The 26773-nt window shown below is 36.7% G+C and overlaps 12 protein-coding genes and 2 non-coding genes across 16 annotated transcripts in view, besides 2 other annotated features; 7 read left to right on the plus strand and 7 right to left on the minus strand.

Moving 5' to 3' along the window:
- Positions 1-186, minus strand: part of Gasu_nc0074 — a 4059-nt gene extending 3873 nt beyond the window's left edge. The window contains exon 1 of the ribosomal RNA XR_009833493.1: positions 1-186. This exon is cut by the window's left edge and continues 3873 nt beyond it. This is a non-coding gene — a ribosomal RNA (28S ribosomal RNA).
- Positions 187-625: 439 nt separating this feature from the next.
- Positions 626-713: a sequence feature (Protein overlapping with rRNA (Gasu_43770, EME28036.1) was converted to a misc_feature.).
- On the minus strand, positions 659-2485 carry Gasu_nc0075. The gene has a single exon (XR_009833494.1). It is a non-coding gene; the product is annotated as an 18S ribosomal RNA (ribosomal RNA).
- Positions 1031-1203: a sequence feature (Protein overlapping with rRNA (Gasu_43770, EME28036.1) was converted to a misc_feature.).
- A 3055-nt stretch (positions 2486-5540) lies between the features above and the next one.
- Positions 5541-6014, plus strand: Gasu_43780 (uncharacterized protein). The gene has a single exon (XM_005704500.1). The coding sequence runs from the start codon at positions 5636-5638 to the stop codon at positions 5942-5944; it is 309 nt and encodes a 102-aa protein (XP_005704557.1). The 5' UTR covers positions 5541-5635; the 3' UTR covers positions 5945-6014.
- Positions 6015-9016: 3002 nt separating this feature from the next.
- Gasu_43790 (CCAAT-box-binding transcription factor) lies at positions 9017-12690 on the minus strand. The gene is made up of 17 exons (XM_005704501.1): positions 12619-12690; positions 12520-12566; positions 12323-12465; positions 12164-12250; positions 11958-12110; positions 11820-11903; positions 11597-11766; positions 11447-11539; positions 11261-11397; positions 11122-11201; positions 10994-11059; positions 10808-10939; positions 10601-10757; positions 10289-10545; positions 10157-10225; positions 9882-10094; positions 9017-9830 (listed from the first exon to the last, which is right to left on the minus strand). Exons 1-17 carry the CDS (start codon positions 12684-12686, stop codon positions 9627-9629), a joined length of 2160 nt encoding a protein of 719 aa, XP_005704558.1. The 5' UTR covers positions 12687-12690; the 3' UTR covers positions 9017-9626.
- Positions 12691-12700: 10 nt separating this feature from the next.
- On the plus strand, positions 12701-14474 carry Gasu_43800 (epidermal growth factor receptor substrate 15). Its single transcript, XM_005704502.1, has 2 exons — positions 12701-12997; positions 13050-14474. Exons 1-2 carry the CDS (start codon positions 12709-12711, stop codon positions 14294-14296), a joined length of 1536 nt encoding a protein of 511 aa, XP_005704559.1. The 5' UTR covers positions 12701-12708; the 3' UTR covers positions 14297-14474.
- A 206-nt stretch (positions 14475-14680) lies between these two features.
- Positions 14681-15985, plus strand: Gasu_43810 (hydroxymethylbilane synthase). Its single transcript, XM_005704503.1, has one exon. It carries the CDS (start codon positions 14819-14821, stop codon positions 15953-15955), a length of 1137 nt encoding a protein of 378 aa, XP_005704560.1. The 5' UTR covers positions 14681-14818; the 3' UTR covers positions 15956-15985.
- A 20-nt stretch (positions 15986-16005) lies between these two features.
- Positions 16006-18370, minus strand: Gasu_43820 (MFS transporter). Its single transcript, XM_005704504.1, has 10 exons — positions 18150-18370; positions 17964-18095; positions 17815-17904; positions 17556-17755; positions 17251-17495; positions 17016-17185; positions 16904-16967; positions 16617-16853; positions 16440-16563; positions 16006-16390 (listed from the first exon to the last, which is right to left on the minus strand). Exons 1-10 carry the CDS (start codon positions 18344-18346, stop codon positions 16269-16271), a joined length of 1581 nt encoding a protein of 526 aa, XP_005704561.1. The 5' UTR covers positions 18347-18370; the 3' UTR covers positions 16006-16268.
- Positions 18371-18487: 117 nt separating this feature from the next.
- On the minus strand, positions 18488-19260 carry Gasu_43830 (uncharacterized protein). The gene has a single exon (XM_005704505.1). It carries the CDS (start codon positions 19148-19150, stop codon positions 18587-18589), a length of 564 nt encoding a protein of 187 aa, XP_005704562.1. The 5' UTR covers positions 19151-19260; the 3' UTR covers positions 18488-18586.
- A 20-nt stretch (positions 19261-19280) lies between these two features.
- Positions 19281-20441, plus strand: Gasu_43840 (ubiquitin-like 1-activating enzyme E1 A). Its single transcript, XM_005704506.1, has one exon. The coding sequence runs from the start codon at positions 19292-19294 to the stop codon at positions 20411-20413; it is 1122 nt and encodes a 373-aa protein (XP_005704563.1). The 5' UTR covers positions 19281-19291; the 3' UTR covers positions 20414-20441.
- Positions 20442-20445: 4 nt separating this feature from the next.
- Positions 20446-21520, minus strand: Gasu_43850 (uncharacterized protein). The gene is made up of 2 exons (XM_005704507.1): positions 21393-21520; positions 20446-21342 (listed from the first exon to the last, which is right to left on the minus strand). The coding sequence occupies exons 1-2, from the start codon at positions 21516-21518 to the stop codon at positions 20593-20595; spliced, it is 876 nt and encodes a 291-aa protein (XP_005704564.1). The 5' UTR covers positions 21519-21520; the 3' UTR covers positions 20446-20592.
- A 10-nt stretch (positions 21521-21530) lies between these two features.
- Positions 21531-22417, plus strand: Gasu_43860 (60S ribosomal protein L35Ae). 2 transcript variants are annotated; one of them, XM_005704509.1, is made up of 2 exons: positions 21531-21643; positions 21689-22417. In XM_005704509.1, exons 1-2 carry the CDS (start codon positions 21621-21623, stop codon positions 22008-22010), a joined length of 345 nt encoding a protein of 114 aa, XP_005704566.1. In that variant the 5' UTR covers positions 21531-21620; the 3' UTR covers positions 22011-22417. The 2 variants fall into 2 exon arrangements, with proteins under 2 accessions (XP_005704566.1, XP_005704565.1); XM_005704508.1 differs by having other exon boundaries at positions 21689-22211.
- Positions 22231-22860, plus strand: Gasu_43870 (mitochondrial inner membrane protease IMP1). The gene is made up of 2 exons (XM_005704510.1): positions 22231-22409; positions 22492-22860. The coding sequence occupies exons 1-2, from the start codon at positions 22263-22265 to the stop codon at positions 22717-22719; spliced, it is 375 nt and encodes a 124-aa protein (XP_005704567.1). The 5' UTR covers positions 22231-22262; the 3' UTR covers positions 22720-22860.
- On the minus strand, positions 22437-24300 carry Gasu_43880 (leucine carboxyl methyltransferase family protein). 2 transcript variants are annotated; one of them, XM_005704512.1, is made up of 6 exons: positions 24201-24300; positions 23888-24143; positions 23513-23830; positions 23289-23458; positions 23108-23232; positions 22437-23048 (listed from the first exon to the last, which is right to left on the minus strand). In XM_005704512.1, exons 1-6 carry the CDS (start codon positions 24287-24289, stop codon positions 22975-22977), a joined length of 1032 nt encoding a protein of 343 aa, XP_005704569.1. In that variant the 5' UTR covers positions 24290-24300; the 3' UTR covers positions 22437-22974. The 2 variants fall into 2 exon arrangements, with proteins under 2 accessions (XP_005704569.1, XP_005704568.1); XM_005704511.1 differs by having other exon boundaries at positions 22876-23048.
- A 20-nt stretch (positions 24301-24320) lies between these two features.
- On the plus strand, positions 24321-26771 carry Gasu_43890 (uncharacterized protein). The gene is made up of 4 exons (XM_005704513.1): positions 24321-25865; positions 25923-26042; positions 26102-26144; positions 26208-26771. The coding sequence occupies exons 1-4, from the start codon at positions 24333-24335 to the stop codon at positions 26633-26635; spliced, it is 2124 nt and encodes a 707-aa protein (XP_005704570.1). The 5' UTR covers positions 24321-24332; the 3' UTR covers positions 26636-26771.
- The last annotated feature ends 2 nt before the right edge of the window (positions 26772-26773 follow it).

Here is a 26773-nt window from a genome sequence, read left to right on the forward strand (position 1 = left end):
TGCATCCCAATAAATGATGTATATGAAAGACACTCCAACAGACGTGCTTCCAAGGAAAAATAAACTTGAAAGCGCAACTTGCGTTCAAAGATTCAATGATTCACAAAAACTTGCAGTTCACACTACATTTCGCTTTTTGCCGCGTTCTTCATCGTAAAGAGAGCCGAGATATCCACCGTTGAGAGCTTTATTCTTTTTCTAGTTGCTATTTTTAGATTATTTCTATTTTTGGTAACATACTCTCAAAAAGGGAGAAAATAGATAATAGAGAGGAAAATAAAAAAGAGAGAAAAAGAAAAAGATAATGAGAAATAGAGAAAATAGAGAAATATAGAGAAATATGAGAAACAATGAGAAAATGATGAGAAATAGAGAAAGAGTATTTTTCTCTCTCTCTCCTCTCTCATTCTTTCTCTTCTTTATTCCCTGGTTTCTCTCCGCATTCTCTCCCTCCTCTCTCTCTCGCTTCTTTCTCCCTTCCTTTCTTTCGTGCAGTGCACAGGGTGTATATAAGATATATATGGATAGAGAGAGAGAAAAATAGATATACATCGATAAAGAAAGTTTAGAAAATACTCGCATACTTTCCACACTCTTCCCTTTATCCACCCATTATATACCTCTCTCACATCAACCTATCCATATACCTTACAACTGTGAATGATCCTTCCGCAAATTCACCTACGGAAACCTTGTTACGACTTCTCCTTCCTCTAAACAATAAGGTTCAACGTACTTTTCATCTTACCCTTTCAAATCAAAAAATAAAACAAGCCGTACGCTTCACCGGATCGTTCAATCGGTAGGAGCGACGGGCGGTGTGTACAAAGGGCAGGGACGTATTCAACGCAAGTTGATGACTCGCGTTTACAAGGAATTCCTCGTTCATAAATACAGTTACAGTATTCAATCCCAAGCACGATGCAATTTCAAAGTTTACCATACTCTTCTCAGAAATGGTCTCTTACAACTATTTGATCGCATCAGTGTAGCCCGCGTGCAGCCCAGGACATCAAAGGGCATCACAGACCTGTTATTGCCTAAAACTTCCATCCGTGAAAAACGAATAGTACCTCTAAGAAGTATATATCGTATATCTTCAAATACAATATAACTAGTTAGCAGGAAAAGGTCTCGTTCGTTAACGGAATTAACCAGACAAATCACTCCACCAACTAAGAACGGCCATGCACCACCACCCATAAAATCAAGAAAGAGCTATCAATCTGTCAATCATGATCATGTCCGGACCTGGTAAGTTGCCCCGTGTTGAGTCAAATTAAGCCGCAGGCTCCACTCCTGGTGGTGCCCTTCCGTCAATTCCTTTAAGTTTCAGACTTGCGACCATACTCCCCCCAGAACCCAAATTCTTTGGTTTCCCGAATAAAAAGGATGTACGATTGAATAATCAATACACCATCTTTAAGATGGCAACGTTTATGGTTAAGACTACGACGGTATCTAATCGTCTTCGATCCCCTAACTTTCGTCCTTGATCAATGGGAATATCCTTGCCAAACGCTTTCGCAACTGTTCGTCTTCCAAAAATCCAAGAATTTCACCTCTGACTAGGGAATACAAATGGCCCCAACTACCCCTATTGATGCATTTTCAATCAATAAAACTTCCTACTAAAGTCTTATCAATACATAAATACTATTATACCATGCTAAGCTATACTTTCACAAGAAGCGCTTGAAACACTCTAATTTTTTCACAGTAAATCAAAATCAATGTAAAAAATCAATCAATCAAGATCAATCAAAACATTCATTTCAAAATGAGTGTCGTCCATTCATACTCTTTCAAAAAAAAGAGTAAAATGAAAAACATCTCACAGTTCAGACTACGGGCGTTTTAACTGCAACAACGTTCGTGTACGCTATTGGAGCTGGAATTACCGCGGCTGCTGGCACCAGACTTGCCCTCCAATCGTTACTTCGTTACGCGTTTACATAAACGTCATGCCAATAAAATAACACTTAGTGTTATCTATCAGTATTTCTTGTCGCTACCTCCCTGTGTCAGGATTGGGTAATTTGCGCGCCTGCTGCCATCCTTGGATGTGGTAGCCATCTCTCAGGCTCCCTCTCCGGAATCGAACCCTAATTCCCCGTTACCCGTCAACACCACGGTAGGCCTCAATCCTACCGTCAAAAGTTGATAGGGCAGATATTCAAACAATGCGTCAACAGTAAAGAAGACTATCAATCCACAAAATTATCATGATTCAACATTCAACACTAAACCCTGTGACAGGAAAAGTGTAAAGTAGGACCACTAATAAGTGCAATTCCCAAAAATGGAAATAGGGCATGTATTAGCTCTAGCATTACTAGGGTTATCCATATAACAAACAAACATTGTGTAGATTATAACTGTTTTAATGAGCCATTCACAGTCTCGCCATCCATGTGGCTTATACTGGCATTTGCATGGCTTAATCCTTGAGACAAGCATACGCGACCCGCAGGATCAACGGGGTATCATGTATATACAACACAAAGAAAAGAGAGAAAATGTCCACAAAATTGATTGATATACACACAAAAACAGCACAATAGAAACAACATGAATATACACACATAAAATGTACATACCATAAGTCAAAAAATTGTATCTTTGTGTCGTACACAACTTTGGTGGAATTTTCACCTTTTTTCTTCCTCTTCCTCTTTTCCTAAACTGGAAAAGATGGAAATTTTACTTTTTCTCTTTCGAATAATAAACGTCTCAATGAAACCCCAAACACAACAGATGGGATCCATCTATAACATTCATCATTGAAAAAACCATCCTTTGTTTCATTCCTTTGTCTTGTTGGAAGAAAATACATCTCTCAAAATACTACTTACTATTTTACATCCAGTACTGTGATTCACACAAAAATGAAATCATGACAATACATAAAGGAAAATAGAGTAGCAGAGGTTTCCTTCAAAAAGACAAAAAACATATAGTCCATTCTATAAAGATGAGCGGCGAATGAAAATTCAAGCCAAATAATCTCTAACTCATCAAGATGGAAACTATATTCATACTTTTGAATCAAAATAACATTACCAAATCATCGGTAGTTTAATACATCAACTCCTAACCATACTATATACATCACAACATGCAGTATACAGAAAAAATTCCAAAAGAGACAAAGAAAAAGAGACATAAAGACACGCAAATACATACATCTATGCAATACGCACAAGCACATCTTCAACACCTCCTTCTTTCTTTCTCTTTTTGAAACCACTCTGAATACCACAGTTTTGAAATCAATGGCAAAGATGGATTACAGATCATGCATCATTGGAAAGGGACTACCCCCATTCAGGGATTCCCCCACTCCCAAATTCAAACATCATCTTCATCCATACATAAAGCCATTCAACTTTCGCATATCACTCCACTTTACTCGTCTTTGAAAACTAGTAAAAGTGGTTTCCTTCTTGTCTGTCTGGCTTCATTTTTCTGGAAAAAAATGCTATTTAAAAAGCCAAAAGTGACGGTTCGTTGCGCGGGCTTTTGAGATGAATCAAATGATGACACGTGGCAACAAAACAGTTTGAAACTCAACAAAAGGAAAACAAACCAACACTCTTTTTTTATTATACAAACAATAAAAACCTAGCTTTTAAACCCCTCTCAAAAAAAACCAACTCTCTCTTGTTTTACACTACAAATATATATATATATATAGATATACGAGTGTCTAGAAAATAAACCCATCTTCCTAATTGTCACTCTTGTGTGAGGGGATACACTCAATAAAAACAACTCAAAAGGTCAAAACTCTTCAAACTTTCATAGTGAGGTCCAAACTCTCCTTCAAAGGTCAAGTTTCAAAAGGAGAGAACATTTCCAATACTCCCTATTGTATACACACACACAATAAAGTAGAAGAGTTCATAGCTCTATACAATAAAAAAAAGAGGATAAACCCTCACACCCCTCCTCTCTCTCTCTTCTACTTGACAAGGCAAGACTATTTGTGAAAAAATAGAACAAAAAAACCCCAAAAAAATGTAACCTAAAAGTTGAGTTGCTACTTGAATAACTTGTCCTTTGACACAAAAGTACAACAAAAATTTCAAACTCTACATGGTGTCCTCAACATTTCAAATGATTGGATGATTATTCTTTGAACCTTGGTCCCAACATGGTTGCTTTAGTACGTTGCTGAAAAAGTTACAACCATCAAACTTTCTCAAGTTGTATGGGAAAAATATCAAGTCAATCTTCTAGCACCATTCCCTAGTTTGTAGTTTTCTCATTCAACAAAAAATGGATGAAGAGTCGTTGTGTAAGCATACATCACTTTGTTTTGAAACAACTCCAAAAAAGAAAGACTCTACTGAGTTGGAAGCAGCAGTCATAGTTGGGTATTATTTGCAGTGATTGAGCGTTTTCGAAAATATAGTCTCAAGTTTGAAATTGACAGAATTATCGTTAACAACAGTTTGCAGTTGACTATACAAAAGTAGTTACACCCTTTTATTTCTTTCGAGTAAAAAGAAATACTCAACTAGTTACCTAACCATGTACAAACAACTCTATAAAGACATACCAACTTGGTTCCTGGAATAGAAAACCTAGTATAGATACTCGTGCTCTCCTTAGAAACTCATCATGTTTCCACAAAAAGCGTTCCTATTTCTTTCCTAGTGATGAACAGGATACATAGATATACACACAACGTGACAAATGACTTGTTACACTTCCCTTCGGAATTCCAACTACTGCGAGTAACCAATCAATCAAACCAACTTGTTATAAAAATTCTCAAGTCTTTTTACAAAAATAGTTGAAAGAGCAAACTTGAAAGATCGTATTGCTTTTGCAATAAAAGGTAAAATTGGAAGAGCCGTTTTCTTTTTCACTTTGATCTCCAACTGCTTAAACTTTGGTACAAGATGGAAAGTTTCTCCCTTTTAGATGGTGTCACTTTCAACCACGTAAATAAAAGTCTGGTACTTGTGTCACAAAAACCAAGACTCTGTTACAGACTGGACAACAACTGAAACAACTCGTCCAAAAAGCTTTCTCAGCCACTTTCAGATTTTTTCTTCAAGCAACACAACCAAAAAGGAACCCCATCAATATTTGAATGACATTTGTAATATTAAACCACAACATGAGAAATATTTTCCCATATAAAAAAAAGTTCATATAGATAGACTATAAATGACATCCACCATTCAGAGAAAATGTCTTGTGTGTTTTGACTATTAATTATAGCATTGGATTTTCTGCTTGTCAACTTGCCAGTTGTGTCTGTTTGACACTTTAAAACCTTTTATTCCCTACTTTACATAGGTGGCAGTTCTATCTACCTTGACTTTCTTTATCACTCTAGGAAAAGAATATGACAATTTCAGACAAGATAAAATCGCCAACACTAGAAAATACAATTCAAGTATTTTGCAGTCAACTACCCAACAAGTCAAGGCTTGGAACCAATAGTAGTGCAGTTTCCACGTCCTAGATTCATTTTACAATTCTTTCTGTTAGCCATCGCGTCGAAAATCCTTCAAAGGGTAACAGAATCCACTCTTTTCTTCAAGTTTGTGGAACAAAACTCACAAAGTTGGAGAGGTTTTCAAGTGTCTAGGAGACAACACATACGTCTGTTGAGTCAATGAGAGTGATCAGAAACACTGACTTGATATTAAACAAGGGTTTTCAAACAGACTGGAAAGATTCTCAAGTCAAAATCGAACAACTCACACACAAAACTCAACTGGTCTTTCTCAATAGAAGAAAACGTTGTTCAAAGGAAATAGCAAGATCATCTTTCCTCGTGGTTTCTTGTGGTCGCAGTTTTGTAGATATGCTTTTCTTGTTCACGGCTTTATATCCAGGAATGTCTTTAGAATTGTCTAAACCACTACTAGTGTATGTGGATAATGTAGTACTACAAACTCACGAGTTGATCAATGACTTGTGAATCCTTTTTTTCTGTTCTATTAATATCTCGAGTACAACCTTTTGTCTGCTATAAAATTTCTTTGCTTGTATTGATCATTTCAAAGCGTCATTGTGTATCAAAACACTCTTCTTCAATAGATCAAGCTACTGCCGTTTTTGCTCAAGTTCATCATCTTGTAAAAAGAACAATAGTAGCAAGTTCACTATAATTGAGTTTGCTCTCAGGAAGAGGTGGAATTGGACTAGATAAATTGTTTGCTGATAACTTTCGAGTCGTTTTTGTACCTCTATGAAACTTTTGCCAACGACTCTTTTGATATTCTTTCTCGTTCCTTGTACATGGATTGTAGTCCATTGAATCGTCCAAAATGTAAGAGATCAATAATATTTGAAAAACCAAGCAACCTTTGCGGTACAAATAGTTTGACTGTAACCAAAGAGTCTAGAATATTTTAGGGTGTGGCGATCTGAAGAGTTGACTTGTGTAAATAAAGTAAATGGTATACAGTAATTCAACTACTGTGTTCAACGAGAAATTGCTTTTTTTACACTCTTTTGTAACTGTTATAGCAAATAAATCAACTTTATTTCGTTCCTATGATCAAAAAAAGAAGGAAGAAGAAAGTATGGAGCAACTTTTCTTTCAACTAGCAGATTATGTTCCCCAATTGCTACTTCTAAGATAACTTTGGCAAACTTTTCAGAAAAAAATTCAGTCGGAACAATAGTTGTACAACTAAGAATACTCTCCCAATTGGTAATTGGACATTACTCGTACACATATTTACCATACAATAATAGTATTGTCTCTCCTTGCCATTTATGCAATACGAAAACCAAAGAAATTGGAGATCTTTGCTTCTAGGTTTAAATAATTTTCGACAAGTTTCATTGCGTCGGGAAATATGACATTTTTTAAACAATAGAAGAATTCAATAGTTTGGTTTGGAATCATAGAAAATAGTCAGTTTTGACAACAAAAGAGGAACCTTTGAATATGTGAGGTGAACCGAGTTTGTCCTCTTTGTGAGTCAAAGCCTAAAAAAACGCCAATTCAACTTGTTAAAGAGAGTATATTGGATATGTAACAACATGAATAGCCTAAAAGACGCAACAATAAAGAAAACTATGGAAAGAGAATAAACATAAGAGCCAACTCAGAATCTAGCTAATTTCCTACAAATTACCTTGAACCACAAAAACTGGATCTCAACCAGTACCTACAGGACAAGGTTCTGTACTGAAGCCTTGAAAGTTAAAATACTCTGAAATAATATTGGATAAAATTAAACTGAATTAGGAGATACCTAGACGGGTCACCAACTTAAAGGTTGCTTGGAACCCTTCTACCTCGACTCTCTTTTCGACAATACAAATAGCAAATCTCCATAGAACTCCAGAGTTTAAGAAGAGTTGCTGTATAGAGTATACAACTTTGGACAAAGACTATAAAGCCAAGTGTCTATGATGAACCGTGACACCACTACAACAGAAACCATGCAGAGCTTGAAAGATGTTCTAAAAGAAGCTCGAATAAAAAGCCTTCACTTTACAGCTCAAACTAAAAACCTTTGTGAGAATTGAAGTGGCACTCATCATAGACTGGAGGGACTCTGTTGGATAGTCTAACAAGGTGAACAGGTTCGAAAAAGGTCTGAACCAAACAAAGAAACATTTGTCAAATTGGTCATTCCAAAGCTTGCTTTGAAGTATATCAAAACTGAATGTCGGAATATTCCTCCTATTTTTTTCATTTGTAGTTGGTTTTGACTCATTAATCTCTTTATATCAACCATTTCAAGTTTAAAATTATACTTGGTCTTGTTCTTTGTGTTTGATGGTCGTTCTGTTTCCATTCCCAAATTTGTTCCAGTATTGAGTTCCATAATGGTTGGTATTCATAGTGCTGGCAAAAAAACCTTATCATATGAATGCTTGGAAACATTCTTTGAAACTCATCTATCAAATGATGGAATATTTATTTTCACGAGACAAAACTCCACTGAACCTGATGTTCTCATTCGAGTTACGCAAACTAGTGAAAACGCATTCTTCTTGGACAAGGTGAATATTCTGCAGACCAAACAGCCATGGAAATGGAAACCACTGAAAGTGATATCCTGACCAGAAAGATGATCCATTCGACTGGCGTAGCATTAAAATGGTTTTCAAGTCCTGGTATTGAACTTTCTATGATTAAGGCAGAAATTGCTAAATTTTTACACTCAGTTGCGTCACAATTGATATTGGATAAGAGAGAAAAAATTGTCTATAAATACCTCCTCATTGTCAAGTTGTAGTATGTTCGACCATATCTCTTAAAGCCTTCTTTGGTTACAAGGTTAATGAAGGTCTTGATAATTTTTTTCAGACAGTCATTTTGCTCAGACCAATTCAAAACACACTTTTGAGTTTGTTGGAAAATGCAATGATAGACCTGTTCAGTCGGGTTCCATCCAATCTGTGTCTGTAGGGAATAATCCATCAGTGCAAATAGCTGATCCAATTATAAGCTGAAATGTTACGCAAGTGGAAAATACGAGAAGTGAAGGAAATGTTACTGCATCAAATTGTTTGCACGGGAGTATTTTCTTAAGAGAATATTGTGGCTTTACGAAGCTTCGTTCATTGAGCTTTAAGCTAGCCCAATATCTTTTTATTTCTTCATGATATTGCACCACGAGAAATCAATTTGATTCTTCGTGACATAGATGAGTTTCTTAAAAAGAAAGAGAAACAGTGAATTATAAAAAGTTGCCTTATCCAATTCCCATACAGCATCCTGTTGATATCCAAATTGTAAGAATCTATTCGAGTTTAAATTTGTACCACACTCGAAAGAAGAATGATTGAAATGCTAATGTATTTTTTAGAAAACGGTTTGACTGATAGCTTTATCAGTCTTTTCATACCTTTCCACTATTCAAGATACACAAGTGTGTGAATCATGGAAGATGCCTCAGTCGTGATCCAAAATAATTTCTTGATCTGAACAACGATACTTTTAGTCACATAATAAATAAAAAGACAACATTCTATCGTGAACACTAAAAAATAGAATGTTCTTATTCAGTTGAAAACGAAGATTTTTCTTTGACTATAAGTGTTTCTTAAACTATTCCCCTTGTCGTCACTACTACGGGAAACATTCTCACAAAATGCTACTTCTCATATAAAAACTGAACTTTCAGAGAACAACTTCTCTTAGACATATCACTATAGAAAACTGACACTGCAAAAAGTAAAAAATATTTGCAGTCATTGGTTTATGTAATACAAGAGGAGAATAGTGATGGTATCTCTCGTCACCAACAACACTCTTCTACTACTACTACAGAACAGAATACTCTAATATTTTGAAACTAGGGGAAATAAAGTTAGCTTACCTTGCATTCAAACCTATTGGACAATATATACAAAGAGTGTTGAATTCTTTCTTTTCGTATTCAGACTGTGCTGAAAGTTGGAACCAGTTGAATAGTGTCAAGTTGGGTACAGAGATTGTTTACCGATTACAAAGCAAGGTTGATTACACGGTTCAAACGTAGAAACTGAGTATGGACAAAATAGACTTGTATTGTGAGCTTGGAGACTGCAAACTAGTTCTTTTGCAAAGGCGTAACTACACGTTATTTCTCGTTGAAGACTGCTCATTGCTCCACCATTTTCCATAATGGGGAGAAATGGAAAACATTCTATCGTCAAGGGATTTCAACTTCATATTCTTCAGCTGGTGCAAATACGCTATGTCTTTTCTGTTTCTTGTAATTTTTTCTATTTTCTGGGTATCTTTCCAATGAAGAATCAAACAAGTCATCTATAGGTTCCTTCATCAGAGAATGCACCTCTTTCACAATAACATCATCATCTTCTTCTTCTTCTTCTTCTTTTTCTTCTTCTTCATCCTATGCATGATAATATTAAACAATTCATATCATATTGAAGAGAAAACGTACAATTTCCTCAATACTCATGTCATCCATGTCTAAAGAATTTCCAAATTTGCGCCGAACTTCCTGTTCAAACTCTTCATCCAGGTCATCATCATCATCATCATCATCTCTCTCTTCTTGTTTCATCATTCTACGCTTCCGCTTTGAAGCTCTATCAAGTTTTCTGTCTCCCATTTCGGATACAAGAGTTGCCAATGTGACTTGGTCTTCGACAAACTATAGTTGAAGGAGAGAAAAGAGCAGCTTAGAAAACAAAAAGAAAAGGACCATAAAACTACCTCATCCACATTGTTCCGATCCAATATTTGTGATGAACCAAGGATACTGCTACCCTTTAAACTTTCAACCTATTTACGGAAAAATCGTGCAATTCAACATAGCATTCCTAAAATACATTTTGAATAACAAACCACTCCTGCTTTGGGTTTCCGTTGGCTGAATCTTTCCAAGAAAGAATGAAGAGAAAAGTCTTTCAAAGCATTCCCCGAATAGGCTGGTGTTTCACATACATCCAGCACTTTGGAAGCAAAAATAGACACAGTTGGGTGAAAATGATGACTTAACAAGTCAAGTTCCCAGAAACAGGACATAGCGGCATTTGCTTTCAGAGGATTCATGACATATCCATTGTACTCTATAGACTTGTTCTTTGAATCGTCTTCTCTTCCTAAAAAAAAAGGAAGAATCAGTAAGGGGGCAACAACGATACAAAGATATCGTGCCTTGCTCTGGAAAACGTACAAAGGAAGATAATATTCCTTTAAGTTCTGATAGACTATTATCTTGATAGACAGAAAGCAAGCATGCTGCAGCAAAACAAGCATTACTCTCCAAGGCAGCTTGAAATAATCGTTTAGTCATTGCACAAACACGGTCAACCTTTGAAGAAATGAAAAATATTGAGAATACAAAAATAACTAGTCGCTAACCACATTGTCAGATTTCAAAGACTCGGAAATTATTTTGAGGAAACGCTCCTGTTTCTGGACACTCAAATGCAACGAATCGAATATTCTTTGATACAAAACTTTTCCACAGCCCTCAAAACCTTTGACATCGACCTTACAAGGAATAAATACAGATTGGAAATGGTCCCTTCATTCATTAAGAAATACCTTTCTCAACATAAAAAGAAGCTCCACTGCTACAAGCCAATCGCTATCAGTGTCAGACTTTGCTATCTGTTTCCATTGGAAAAAAGAAACGTGAGAGGAAAACAACAAATTAAATAAAAAGTACTTACTTGAAAAATCGAGCTTAATTCCGTCTTCAATTTATCATTCAATTCTTCTTCCTCCAAAAAAAATATACATCGTTTTATACCTAAACAAACAGCTTCAACCATACAATACTCATGTCGTCAGGTCTTCAGGTCGTTTTACCTTGCAAAATATATGATATCGGTTTGCTGTAGTTGTCTGTAGATGCACTTTTATCCTGCTTCCATTTTTCTCGGACAAACTCATGAAACTCCGAAAGATAAAATGTCAACAAGCTTTGAAGAAAATTGGGATCTTCTCTAGAAACAAGACTCAGTATTCTCCATAAATCTGATGTGTTTCTCTTACTTGCTAGTGAAATGCAGTAAAGATAAAAAGTTCAATGCATATTGTTTGGCACGAAGTGGAAGATTGGGTCGAACACAAAATTGCATAACTTCCCTATGCAAATTTGTAAAATAGTGAGTTGAAAACCAATCCGATAAATATTGAACCTACCTTGCGATAAAACTCTTCATATGTGGATGTCGAAACAATATCTGATGCAAAAAATAACCACTTTTGGAAGCAATATTTTTACTAGGATCACCCATTTTGTTGATTATCAAAGCAAGAAGAAAACGCTCTCCTTCTGGTTTTCTTTCAATCAGCTCCCTTGCAAGCTTTAACTAGTAAAATACTGTTAGTTTTCTTTCTCCAATAAATAAAAAAGTAGGCTTACTGCCATATTTCGTGGGTATTCCAAAGGATCCTGTGACAGTTCTTCCAAACACAACAAGTAACGTTGATAGAGTTCTTTTAAATGCTATAGCAGAGAGATGAGAACTTGGAAAAGACATAAACTTGCGCTTAAACTTACAGATTCAAATATAGCAAAAATAAGATGCCGTTTTGTAAGCGTATCAAAGTGAAAATTTCGTTGCGAAAAGTGAACGAGATATCTGTCCGGTAATAGTATGTTTATGAACAAATCTTTCAAAGCTGGGAATATCAATAACATCACACGTTTAGACTAGAACTTTGATGAGAATATGGTTGTAAAAATAGAGTGCAACTCTGAAATACCTTCTTTTCAAGTTGGTCTATTAAGCTGGTCAACCCTTTTAACTTGTAAAGTGGCGCTTCTTCTACTATCGTTACTAGAGCTCCAATCTAGTCATTTCCATAAAGAAAAAAAATTTTCAACCTTTCAAGGAAAAGTTTTCTGAAAAAAAACAGCCTTACTTGGTCTCTTAAAGTTCCTGACCTTTGCGCAGATTCCAAAAACTCCTTAGGAAGCCCGCTCCTTTGAAACCGAGATTTCTTATGGTATTTTACGACAGCGTCTTCTAACAATTCTTTGGCGGCTTTTTTCAAATCCAACTGTTCTAAAAAGCCCGTTAAGCTCACGACTATGCTGGTTGTCGAACCAAATCACGTACTCCAAGCATCTGTGGGGTTTCCTTCGTAACTAGGTGTGTTGATGTACCTAACATACATGTCACTAGATATAGCCTGGTTAATATTAAACTAAACTCTACCATCGAGGGTCCTCTATCTCTTTTTCAATAACAAGACGTCCAGGAATCCGCTTCCAAGTACTCATCATTCAATCATTTCATATTGGATAAATGTATCCTACTTATTCAGGTGGGTGGGGTCAACCGTATCCTTATTATAACTCGGCTTATGGTGGATATCCTTATAATCAAAGCTATGGTTATCCTCCCGTACCATCAGCAGCTCCTCCGCCTCCTCCTGGAACTCCTTTTTATGGCTATCAACCAACCAGGCCATCATTTTATCCCACACAGTTGCCAAACTATGTACCACAACAGCAAGTAAATCCTGCACCAGCTTTGACTTTTGAAGGTTTTAATAGTGAAGATACTCAGAAAATACAGCAAACTGAGAAACAACGTATGTTTTGTTTCCTTCCAAGTTTCTTTTGGTTTCTGAAAACGCTCAACAGGACTCGTTCAATTCGTGAAGCTTAGTGCTTTTGAGGAGTCGCGATATGAAGAACTATGGAAAAAGGCGTCAAAAGGAGCACCAACTTTGAAAGGAAAACCTGCAAAAGACTTTTTTGAACACGCTGTTGGTGTGCAACGCCCGACTTTGAAGAGGATATGGTCTATTGCCGATGTGAACCATCAAGGAGAACTAGACAGACAGGACTTTTTTATAGCTTTAAGACTAATAGCCATTGCTCAAAGAGGTTCAGATCCTTCTGTATATAGTCTTCAGAGATTTGCGGGTATGCAGCTGATTCCAGACTTTAAGTGGGAAACAGGCACAGGAGAAAGCTTTTCAGAAAAAAATACTTCTCAACGAACTAGTCCTCAGACAGCCAACAATATGAAGAAAGATGAATCCTCTTATAAAATTACAGAGGAACAGAAAGCTTATTATGATCAGACTTTTGCAGAGTTGGACTGGGCTCATAGCAGCTATATCTCTTTTTCGCAAGCAAATGACTACTTCTCACAATCTGGTCTGGCAGATCATTTGATTCAGCGCATTTTGAAGCTCTCAGATATCTCTGCTGATGAAAAATTGGATAAGTTTGAATTTCGTGTTGCAGCACATTTATTTTTATTAGCAAGTAATGGGGAACAACTTCCTTCAGAACTTCCTTATAGTTTGGCATTAGAGCTTAATGCACCTGCTCAACAGACAAGTTCAAAAGACAATCCAATGAATTATGATGTTGAAGCATTACGCTCACATCTTTCAGATGCCAAACTTGAAACGGATAAAACAAAGCGAAAGATTCAAGAAATCCAAGAAAAGTTGACACGTTTGCGTAGTGAGAAGAAAGTTCTACAGGATCAAATCAAGTCCTACGATACCGAGATTCAACAGATTCGTTCCCAGATGAATGATGTACAAGCCAATTATTATGTAGAAACCTCTTTTTTCCCAAGTGAAATGGAAACTCGTCGAATGAATGGAGGAACGAATATGAATCCTAACAATAAGAATGTAAACTCAAATAACGGCATGCAGGATCCTTCTGGACAGCCTAGTGATTTGCCTCCTCCACCTTCATATGATGAAATTATGGATTCTCAAGGCAAGTCGGGAATGAATAATCCTTCAACTGGGTCTGCAGCTACACCAAGTCCACCAACTTCAGACAAGTCTGGAAAAGCTGGTAATTTTTCAATATTTTCAAACGTTTTCTCTCGTCGTGCATCTGAAAAGAAAAATCAATAAAGGGATAACTTTTCGGCTATCAATTGGAAGATGACTCTGTGGTATTCGGAATACTTTTTGTTGATTGATGTTTATGGCCATCTTTAAAGTTGTTTATAACTTCTTTGGCAACTCATATTCACTTGTCTGTTCAACATAAGAATATCTCTTTTACAAACATAAAGTTTCACTTTCAGTTAGAAAGCAAGTTGCTTCGGTTACTACTAAGAGTTATTCAATACATTCTTCCTAAACTACTCTGAAAAATACTACTTTGTATAGATTTCATTTCGTACTAACTTTAGATATAAGAGTGCCATAGAACGGACAAAGTAGTCATATACTTCTGTCCTTTTGTGAGTGAAAATAGTTTTCCATTATCTGCAGTTTCATCTGTGCTTTGGAATAAATCCTTTTCATTCTTCTTGTTTCTTTGGTGAAGATTAAAAATCATCATATCAATGTTTGTAAAGAAACAAAATTAGATCTACTTAGTTGAACATTGTGACACTGTGCGCGTTATTCCAACGAGAAAAAGTTACGATGCTTTTATTTGCTCCTTCTTTACCTGTGAATACTCGCTCATATTCTTCTCGCTTCTTCTTCTTGAAAGAGAGAAACATTTTTTGTGTTGGTTGTCACTTTCGACTTTGGCAACAGATTCCGAAGAAACAAGTGGGAAAAAGTGTATACGAATATAAAAGATTCCAAACGATATGTTTAAACAACCACTCGGGTGATAAGAACCACTTGGTACTGGGAACGCGTGGTTCTCCTTTGGCACTGGCGCAAGCTAATCAAGTGAGGCAAAGTCTTGAAAAGCTAGCTGCATCTCAAGATATACCATTGCAAGTTGAAATCAAGATAATCCATACTACAGGTGATCAAGTACTGGATAGATCTTTGGCTGATATTGGTGGAAAGGGTCTCTTTACCAAGGAAATCGATATGGCTCAACTGCGAGGAGAAATTGATATTGCTGTCCATTCTTTGAAAGATGTTCCAACTTGGCTTCCTACTGGAATAGTATTGGGAGCTGTATTACCTCGTGAAGATACTAGAGACGTATTTCTTTCTTATCATTCGAAAGATTTGTCGGCTTTACCCAACGGGGCTGTGGTTGGTTCGTCTTCCTTACGAAGACAAGCTCAAATTTTGGCAAAATATCCACACCTGCAGGTACTCAACTTTAGAGGGAATCTGCAGACACGCTTAAAAAAGTTGGAGCAACGTCAAGTGGATGCAACTTTATTGGCTTTGGCTGGAATGCATAGACTGGGACTAGAATTTTCTTTTGCTCATGTTTTGTCTTTTGAAGAAATGCTTCCAGCAGTTGCTCAAGGAGCCATTGGAGTCACTATACGTGAGAATGATCATTTCTCATATCGCTGGATATCTCAGTTGGATGATGCCAACTCCAGAATTTGTGTAGAATGTGAGCGAAGTTTTCTTTCTGCTTTAGATGGCTCCTGTCGTACACCAATAGCTGGTCAGGCATGGATTACGAAAGACAACAAACTACATTTTCGAGGACTTGTGGCATATCCTGATGGATCTTCCTTGGTAGAAACTTTTAAAGCAGGAGAATTGGTAAACAATGTGGAAATCGGAAAAGAAGCAGGAGAGGAGTTGAGGGCTAAGATAGGAGAAAATTTCTTTGATTATTTAAAAGTAGCTTGAGTGGATCCTAATAAAGGCCATTTATGAAAGTTGGGTCTTGTCACTGAAATTGTGTTTGTAATCGTATCGACTGCCTAGGTCTTTTATTACAGTTTTTCCATTTCAAGAACACTAACATGGGAGGATCTTCAATATTGTTATACAACTCGAATAAAAAATGTTACCAGTCTGCACCAAAGGAAAAAGAGTATTTGTATAATCACATGTTGGAAATATTCCCTTTCTATCTTGTAACATCTTGTGGAATGGATATGTGTAGCTAACTATACATGATAAGACAACCATTTAAGGAGCCATCAAAGCTATGACGAAGCTAATTCAATGAGTTCTCTTGGCATTGAAAAGTTTGCAAATGTCTATTGTTGTCAATCATTCCAAATATGACAAATAGCAAAGAAAATGAACCCAACAATAAAATGCATGGAAATCCAATTCCTAGAAAATGGTAGTGTTGGAAATGCAAGATAAACAGTCTTCAACTCACTTATACCATAGAATTGAGATATACAACCTGTGACTAGAGGAGCTGCAAAGTAACCAAAAATGTGATTGATCAACAAACTCATCGCTGAGCTTACTGAACGATGTTCATACGCAACAGCCGATACCTATATTAACAGAATAAATTGCCTCAAGTAGATAGATATTCATTCATCCCTACCATAATACCGGTAAGTGGAGCAACCATTGCTGCTCCAAAGAATATAATGAGCCATATGGAAATACCAAAGAATAATAAATTGGAAGGACTCTTCAATACACAAAACCATGCAGGAATAAATGCCAGAAAGCCAAATACACATATGACTCTTAACGAACGCGAAAGAGCCTCAGGTTGCTTATAACCACCTAGACTATCAATCAAATGACCTCCAATAAGAACTCCAATGATAGGAGCCTAATAATTCTTCATAAGAAGCAAGTTAATAGGCAAATAGACTATATTACCGTCACAGAAACAATGACAAAGACAAATACAATGCTGGAAAGAATATCAAAGTAAACCTCTTGTCTATCATACCCTTCAATGAAGCAAAATGAGCAAAAGCAGTCTAGATACCTATAAATAACAACCCAATAACGAATGCCTTCAATAGTAAAAAATAGAAAAGCCAGAGTTAGACAACAGCATATCCAGAGCTTATTTGAAACAAGAACACTGAGCTCCTTCCCAAAATAATAAAGTCCTGTAGCAGCATGGTTCAATGGCTGTTCAAAAGCATATAAACCCTATAAAAATTCGATAAATGAATCAGGCCAAAAAAAAATAGACAAATTCCAATACTCAAGCCTACCTGTGCAAAGTTATTGGAAGAAACTGCAGCAAAACCAAATAACCCTCTATTGGAAAAATTGTTTTCGTCATTTGAAGAAGAATCACTTGCATTTTCAAGAAGACCACTAGTTTCTTCAGCAACTCGTCCATTTCCTAGAAACCCTGGCGAAACAGCATTATCTTGACAATCATATAAAAGACGTCTAGAATGATTCCTAGTTGCATCTTTGGAGTCAACAAAGGAGATGTATTGAGACTCAGTATCTGTAATGTCGAAAACAAGTGCTTCATAACAATGGACACTTTCTTGCTCCACTGACTTACCCGCCTGCCATCTTAACCTCGTAGATGACCAGAGACGATTACAATCAGGAGTCTTGGGAACTACAGAAGGATAAACTCTGTTCTCCTCAACATCTATAAAGCAACGAGGACAAAAGCATAAACCAATAACACATAACAGCATAAAACTACTCTGAAAGATAAACGCCAGTCTCCATGAAAGTTGATAATCAATAAGTAGCCTAGAGATACAGGTTAATCTATGTAAGCACACACAAATATTCACAAGTCATCGACATACCCAGAAAAAATAAAACCCAATATTACTCCGAGAGGTGCACAAGCTTGAACAAGTCCAATCCATCTTGTGCGGAACCTTGAAGGTGCAAATCTACATAAGCACTCTCAATCGATACTAGAGTTTTCTTTCTATTCTCAATATCAACGTACTCATCAGTCCATACTGGCATATATATAAAGAATGCTGCTACGAATGCCCCAAAGAGAAAACGAGAAAAATAAAATAGAAACCAGTGAGTTGAAAGGGCAAAAGTCAAGTTTGCAACGACAGCCATAAATAAACTATATCATACATAATATGACCTCGTCAAGTCAAAACAAAGAATCCTTACAAACCATACTATCAAAATAGCTTTGGGTGAATAGTGTCGCAATACATAGCTGCACACAATGGTAGATATTGCAAAACCTGCAGGTGAAAGAGAGCCCAATACACCTTGACTCAATCTATAAAAGACAGCGTTTTCAAGAAGAGAAAATGTTTGGAAACTACAAATAGCACCTCGAGAGTTTGAACTGGTCACTGATTGCATAAAGGTAAACCGGAATGACTCCACTATCTAAGTTCAGTCCAATATCAAATAAGAGAAACAAAACAAAAGTCTGTGATACGGCAGTTGACTGCAACTTGACAGGATCAGCCATTCTATTCAAAAATACGCTCTTCGAATGATCTGACATTCATATGTTTTATTGGATAACTGAATATGCCTTCAACACCTTCCAATAACTTGGACTTGAGAGTATATTTTCTGTTTTAAACTACCCTTTTATTATTCTGTTCTTCTCAAACCAAGTGATATGGCACAAGTCGTCCAAGCATCGAAAACATCCGAACCGAACAACACAAAACGTATATCTTGTAAGTTTCCACGATATTTCTTACAGGAAGTTAAAGCTACTTGAGCAGCTTCACGCAGAGGATAACCAAATATGCCACAGGATATCGCTGGAAACGCCACAGAACGTAAGCCATTTTCGTTGGCAACCTGCAAAACTGATCTGTAACAAGATTCCAATAATTCTGCAGGATTAGGAACACTAGAATAAACTGGACCAACAGTATTAATGACAAATGAAGCTGGCAAAAGACCTCCAGTGACTATTCTGGCTTCACCAGTTGGACAAAGAATGCCTTGCCTCACTTGGGGAACCTTCAAACAAGCTTCTGTATATGCTGGACCTGCAGCTCTATGAATAGCTCCACAAACACCTCCACCTACAGTTAACTGTTCATTGGCTGCATTGACTATGGCATCAACTTGTTCCTTCGTAATATCTCCTCTTTTGATGGTAATATATTGAGCCAAATTCAGCAAATACTTGTGTGAAGACATAAAATAGTTGTTACTTATACTTTTATGGTGAAGCTTGATATGAATAAAAGATAAAGTAAAACAAGCGCAATGAAATGCAACCAAGCACTCTACAAAAGTTTATATGGAATGCGAGTTTATGTTGAAAGATTGTTATTGAAAATGTCATCTAGTGCTATTATTTATGATCGTCAAATAAGACTTTGGGGTTTACAAACACAGTCAAAAATATTGAAAAGTAAAGTATTTTTATTCGGATATCATTCTGGACTATTAGAAGAACTTGCAAAGGACCTTGTGTTGACAGGAGTGGGAACTTTGGTGATTGGCAAATACTCTGAGTATACGGAGACATCTGGACAACCCAAGTTTGTCACTTATTTGGGTCACGATTTGGAGGAACTGGTGAAAGCCTTAAGTGTCTTGAACCCACGTGCACAGATTCAGACAGTCAATACTTTTGTGGAGAAGCATTTTTCTGAAAAGGTTGAAGAACAAAACGATATCCAAATAGTCTCAAGACTCATTGAAACCAAAAGTTTTGAAATTTGTTGTTTGATCTGTGAAAGAATTGGATGTCCTGTTGCTTTTGCCTTGAACAGAATTTGTAGAGATAACAATACCTTATTTGTATATGCTGAAGTAATAGGTGCTTTAGGTTTCCTCATATTGGATCTTGGTTCTCACTACACCTATCATTACTTGAACAAAAGCAGCAAACGAGCTTCCAGACTGAGATCTACCAACAGAAATGAAGTGATTGCTTTAGATGATAGTGATTCGGACAGTGCACAAGTTGATAATCATTCCTATTCTATGTCCATTGAAAATGAACGAACACTTGAATATCCCACATTGGAACAAGTGTTAAGCAATATACGACAAAGTCCGTATCCATTATACTTTAGTTTTCTTGCTTTTGTGAGAAGATGGAAGGAAGAATACTGTATGACTTCACAAGACTGTTTAGAAGATAGACAGAGACAGTTCGAAATGTTTTTGCAGCTTCACAAGATTGACATAAAAAAATCTGAGTTGCAGTCATCATACAACTTTTGTTCCTTTATGAATGTAGAGTTGATATCAGTTAGTTCATGTTTGGCGGGGGTCCTTGGAAGAGAAATTGTCAAGTTGATAAGTAGAAATGAGAAACCTATCTTTAACACTTTTATATTCGATGCGTTTTCTTGTTTAGGAAGTATTGTGTATATTCCTTCTACAAAAGTTGATCGAAAACGTTCGAGAGAAGATGAAAAGGAGGATTCCACTGTCTACGATATCTAAAATATGTTAAGAATGGAATGAGATACTTGCTCACTTTGTTGTATGAACAACCTAAGAATTGCTTATTACTGGTTATATTCCTCCTCATGGACTATCTGCAAGTATTTAAAAGACAAAAGATATCCTTTTGCTTATCTTGATGGATAAACCATATTCTATAGTGCCTATCTCTACCATTTTTAGAGGAAAAACTCATATTTGCTAGCTTTCTTCTTCTTGCGAAATTCTATCTCCGCATCGTCATTTCCTGGAAGACCTTTGGTCAACTGTTGTAATTGAAGAGTAAAACGTGGTCCTTGTTCCTGAAGTGAAACCTTAACCCCGCGGTCATCAAACTGATAACGATGAAATCGAAAAAATATAAAATCCCGTTGATTATGTAAAGTAACAACTTGTCTACCAGAATATTCTGGTTCCAAAGCAAATAAAGCTCCTAACATTCTTGCAATACGAATACCCAGTTGAGTTGTAAAATGACTTAAAATAACTTCAGGCTTGGATGCAGTGCTTCTTCCATGACCAACCACTTTTTTACAAGGAACATAACTTCGAATACTATAATATGCACAAGGACCATGAGGAAGATGAACGTGAAAGAGGCCAGTTATTTGTTTTCTATTTTCTTCTGTAAAGATGACATCGGTAAAACCCTTTTCTGCGGCCTTTACACTTGCTTGATTCAAAGAGGACTTTTTCCTTTCATAAAATACAGAATTGGGTATTATTTGAAGTAACTCTGAAATAAAGTTATAAGTCATCCTTGTGGCTTTTAAACCAGGCACGACAACAACTTTCGGTATAACTGCTCCTGAGAATACGTCTGAAAACTCATCAAACAACGTGTAATCAATAACAACACGGTCTTCAGGCTGAAAACCTACTATTTGGACTCTTTTATCCTCCAAGGTTAAAGGAGGTTTTCTCCAATCCTTCATATTTCACTCTTAGTCTTGACAAACGCAAACCAAAACCAATATACCTCTCCTCTGGCTTCTGCTTCCCTTTTTCGTTGTTCCTTTTCCTTCTTCTTTTGTTTCTTCTTCATAAACTTGGTCTCTTGTCTTATTTTAGATCTTCGTATTTTGTTCTTGGGAAGTTCCTTCATTCTTCCTCTTCGCAACCGATCAATCAATCAATCAATCATATTATTTCGTTATTTACTTGAGAATTGGGCGTCGTCGATTTTCTTTTTCAGTCACTAAATATCATGTCCCAAAAACCTTTAGGACGGTAAGAGAGGAAGAAAGTTAGAGGCTAATACTAAAAAATTTAAAGGCTTTATTGTAAAGGAGTCGTATTGGGTTATAAAAGGTCACAGCGTAATCAATATCCAAATCAGACCAGAATCAAGATTCAAGGAGTAGAAGATCGAGCGTCCACTAGTTTTTATATCGGGAAGAGAGTGGCATATGTTTATCGAGCAAAAAGACCGAGAAAAAGCTTCAGAGGAAAGAAAACAAAGATTCGAGTGATTTGGGGGAAGGTCATCGGACCACACGGTAACAGCGGAGTTGTACGTGCCAAGTTTCGAAACAATTTGCCACCTTCTAGTTTTGGCAAACGAGTAAGAGTTATGTTGTATCCAAGCAACTTATAAAAAACACAAATATCAATTGCTTTGAAATTTTGCTTCTTGTTTATCGATCGACCCAATGACTCTTTTTGGATAAAGAGATGTCAGGTTTCTCATCATGAAGAGTGTTTCGGAAAGACTTTTGTTCATAGTAAAGTTTGGTTGTTCGTTTTACGTATTACAAAAATATGGTGTAGAAGCTTCTGTGGTAAATAGTTGAAGCTTTGCAACACCTTCACGAGTTCAAACTTTCTGTCATAGTGTGTGGGACCTTCCATGGAACCTACTTTAAACGCTCAAGGTGATATTGTTGTCTTCGAACATATTACTCCACGTTGGGGAACTTTGCAACCTGGTGATGTAGTTGTTGCCAAGTCACCTTCCAGTCCACATTCTCATATCTGCAAAAGAGTAAAAGTAGTGGTATGCCTTGCCTTTGTCACCATCAATACATTTTTTTCTCTCTTTCTTTTTTGAGTATTGAACCGGTATATGTTGTTGATAGGGAGATAAACCTTTTAGTTCACGTTTTTGGAAATATCGACAACGAACTCCTCAATATGTACCTCGAGGTTATATTTGGTTACAAGGTGATAATGCCGACAACTCTACAGACTCCAGAGAATATGGACCAGTACCAGAAGCACTGATTGTAGGAAGGGTATTCCTGAGAATATGGCCAATAACTCAAATAGAATGGATCGGTCGCAGTCCAAAGATATCGACTAGTTAGAGTATTCAACGTATGTTTACCTATTCGACAAAGTCAAAGAAACAGATTGGTTCTTAGACTCACTTTTGTAGGTATATTTTTTTATCTGCTCGAGAATATTAGAGATATTCCCAGCAATAAGATAAAAGGAGCCTTTGATAGCTCTTTTCTCTTTTGCTTATTATCTCCCAGTACACGAGCAAAAGAAGTATATATATATATATATATATATATATATATATGGATATTTCTATCTATTCTTTTTCCCATATATTTTTATGACAAGTAGTCTTCTTCACAACGTTTAGAAATAAACCGAAAAGAATTCCATAGTTCGTCTGCTTCACTCTCTAGAATAGAAAGAGATCACGTTGAACAGAAAAAAATTACTCAACTATGCTTCACCAACCTTGTAGCATATCCAACTTTAAACAATATAAAAGAAAATAATGTTGCAATAAAAGTTTCCATTCTTCTAGTTCATCCAACAACTCAAGACGTTCAATTCTCCGTTTCTCTTCGACTGCAAGGACACTAGGGGAGAATTTTGTACTTATGCAGTAAATGAAACCGAACCAGTTCTTACGTACTCCTCATAAATAGTATACATGCTCTTAATATCCACTTTTGGATATCCAAACTGAATAAAACGCTCTTTCTGTGCTCGTAAAGATGGATAGGATAATAAACTCTCCAGTGAAAAGCCTCTTTGTTCAATATTCTTTACCATTTGTCTACCAAAGGGATCTGTTGGAAAGGTCTATAGATCATTCAGTAGTGCACACAAGTTACTAAAACATTGAAAAATACTCACCAATTCGAATAAAATAAAGCTTATAAAAGAAAACGTCTTTGAGAAATATTGAATGATTTGATCGGCACTTTGAGGTTCTATGTAAGTAAGGACACATTCCGATATAACCAACGTTGGAGCATGAGTTGATAATTGACAAGTTTGTTCCAATAAATAAGATAATTTTTCTATTTGCTGAAGGTCCACTCCTATTAACTTGTAAATATCACAGGACAACCCATCTTGAGTTTCTTGAAAAGACTTCATATCGGTATCTTTGGTCAATAGTGAATACAAGGCAGCATGTTGTCGAAAAACTCGTAGTTTCATTTGAGTTACCTACATACACGCTTCATGAGAAACTCTTTATATGGAGTCAGAGCAGTGGAATCATACTTCAGGAAAGTCCAATTCCACAAAGACGTCCCCCTTCCAGATGACTTCCTTATCTCGTAAACGAAAAAAAAGGGTGTCAAAACCTGCACCTAAATTGATAACTTGTCTCTTTCCATATCGCTTTGTCAAATGGAGAAAGCGTTCCACTAACAATTGCACAGCCTGTACACGTGCATAGGTTCCCCTGTTTATAAGCGGTTGTCTCTTCTCTTTGGTTTTAACAAACAAAGAAATGAAAGGATCATTATAGTAACCCCTTGATTCTCAAACTTTTAGAAAATGAAAAACCTCACTTATTTTGGCCTCGACTTACTTGGAAACTGCACAATATTTTGATATGGCAGCGTCATCGTTGGTTTGTTGAATGGCTCGTTGCTGTTCCTCCAATGAGAAATTATTCATTTTGAACAATTGTGAGATTGACGAGAACTGCGACAATATCTTTATGGTAAAAGTTAGAGGCTCCGAAAATAAAAGACCAAAGCGCAAGAGAGAAAATATATTGTTACAGGAAAACCTTCCCAAAGATTGGTTTTGGGTTTGGTGGCCAGACTCGGGTTGGTGGAAAGTCCGTATAACGGATGTAGAAGAAGAAGAAGAGTGGTATTGGCCAAGGACTCAGGAACCCTTGGATACCCCCATTCTGTCGTTAACTATTTCGTATGCCAGTCATAAAAATGGTTCTACTTGTTTCATTGAACGAGTACTGTGGCATGAAGGGGTTCTTTATGACCAAGAAGGGGAAGAAACAATTAGCTATTGTTTGAACCCCCCACAAGACAACGTCGCCAATAGCAGCGAACAGCTTGCAAATGAAGATAGTTTAAGGCCTTCTTCTCCAAGCACTTCTTCTAATGAAACAGGGTCTCGTCGTTCCCAAGAGAAAGTTTTCAACGAAAGGAATAAAGAGACCAAAGAACAAGCTAACATAAAAACAACAAAAGTTGGCACAAGTCCTAGAAAAGATTCTTTTATGCAAGAGAGAGTAGCAGAAAACATAAGGGAAAAGGCAAAGAACGTCTTGAACCAAATTTTGCTCGAGAACTTAGAAGACACAGGTGTGGATATAGATAAAACTAATATATCAAAGATTGCAATAGATATAGAGAATGCTCTTTTTGAAAAATATTTCAAAGCAGACTATTTAGAGCAGCTGCGTAGCTTAACTTTCAACTTGCGTGGTAAACGTAACTTGGATTTGAAGAGAGCAATAGTTATGTCCGACATTTCACCAACAAGACTTGCTGAAATGACTGCAGACGAACTGGCTTCCAAGTCAATGAGAGAAGAGCGGAAGAGAAGAGAACAGGAATCCTTTGCAAGAGCTGTCATTCGGGACCCCACAGATGTTGGTATTATGAAAGGTATGAATTCGACTGAGGTTTTGCCACAAAGATCGGAAGACGCGTACGAGAATGGGCAAATATTTCCAACGGATAACTCGTTGCAAGAAGCATGTAGAGAAGATGTAGAAGCAGGGATAGAAGACTCAGGAGTTCAAGGTTCTTTACCTGTAAATAAGGAAATAATACATGAAATGGATAGTATTCAATCATGTCTTCATGTGAATGAAACCACTCAACAGAAGAACAATGTGGAAGCACAAAAATCATCAAGCCTGACTCTCAGCAGCTTAGAATTTTCCATGTCCAATAGTTTAGATGACAAGTTTCAACAGTTTGCTTCATCAATGGGCGAGCCTGAATCGAATAAACGGAATAGAAGCATTTTGAGAGGCTCAACAACGGATGCAATTCGTTCCAAAAGGAGAACTGCAGTTTGGCAAGGCAAGATTACTTTCGATAAAACGATATCATTCAGTGCTATGGCGTTTTATTTGGTTGGAGCAAGCAACTATGCGGTTCTTCCGGGACAAATGAATGTGATTGGTAGGACTGAACTCACTTCGACTATAGAGTTTGTGAAAGGACTGGAATACTCAACTTCTAGGGAGTTTAGTGTAGTATATTTTAAACCAGTAAGTATCTCTTTTCGTCAAAGGAGAATATGTGTTCTCAATCTGTTTTTCATATAGAAAGATTCAAGAGATGAAGGCGGCTTTAAAGAGTTGATAGACTTTCTTTCTAGAAGAAAGCGTGCTGGCGTATTGTTCCAAACTGGCCAATCAGAGGCTTACATATTACCACCTGGGAAGGTAAGTTGACTAGTTATGATGGAAGAATGAAGTTTGTGCTGACCATAACTTTCTAATAGATAACTTGTCGTGTTCATGAATATGGAATGGAACGCGTACTAGGTATGTCAATTGGTTTCTTGAAAGATATCTTGGTTGAAGACTAATATTTTTATTATTGGATAGGAGTTATAGTCACCCGTAAAACACCTTTGGAAGAACCACCAATGCCACTATCCGAGCAAGTAAAAGTAGGTCAAAGTGAACACCTGCCTCAAGGCTCACACTTGAGATCTATGGACGAAGAGAACAATAGTCTTTCGCCTCACATTCAATTATCTGCAGAACCATTTAAGGAAGTCATAGTTTCTGAACCAGAAAAAGAAAAGCAAGGTTCCTTTGCTATGTTTACTAAAAATATTTCAACAAACTTGTCTTCAGCTCCTGAGAAAGGAGTGCTGAATAGTAATATCACCACCGAAGAACAGCATAAGATTCTTCCAGGATTGTCAAAAGGCCCGCAATTGTCAAGCGTTATGGGTATCCGTTCTCTTTCTGGTATTCCTGGATTGAATAAAACGAACGAAAGCGACAAGGAATCTTTACAAAAGTGATTTCTTTTATTGGATAACAAGTTGTGAAACAAACCAAAGGTGGTCAATAACTTTGACTCTACTGGAAGTTTGTGATTACGTGTTGCAGGATACCTTGGTGACAAAGCCTTTTCGATCTCCACGTTAGGTCAACTAGTT

This window comes from Galdieria sulphuraria (genome assembly GCF_000341285.1).
Source record: "Galdieria sulphuraria unplaced genomic scaffold scaf_40, whole genome shotgun sequence".
NCBI classification, from domain to species: Eukaryota; Rhodophyta; class Bangiophyceae; order Galdieriales; family Galdieriaceae; genus Galdieria; species Galdieria sulphuraria.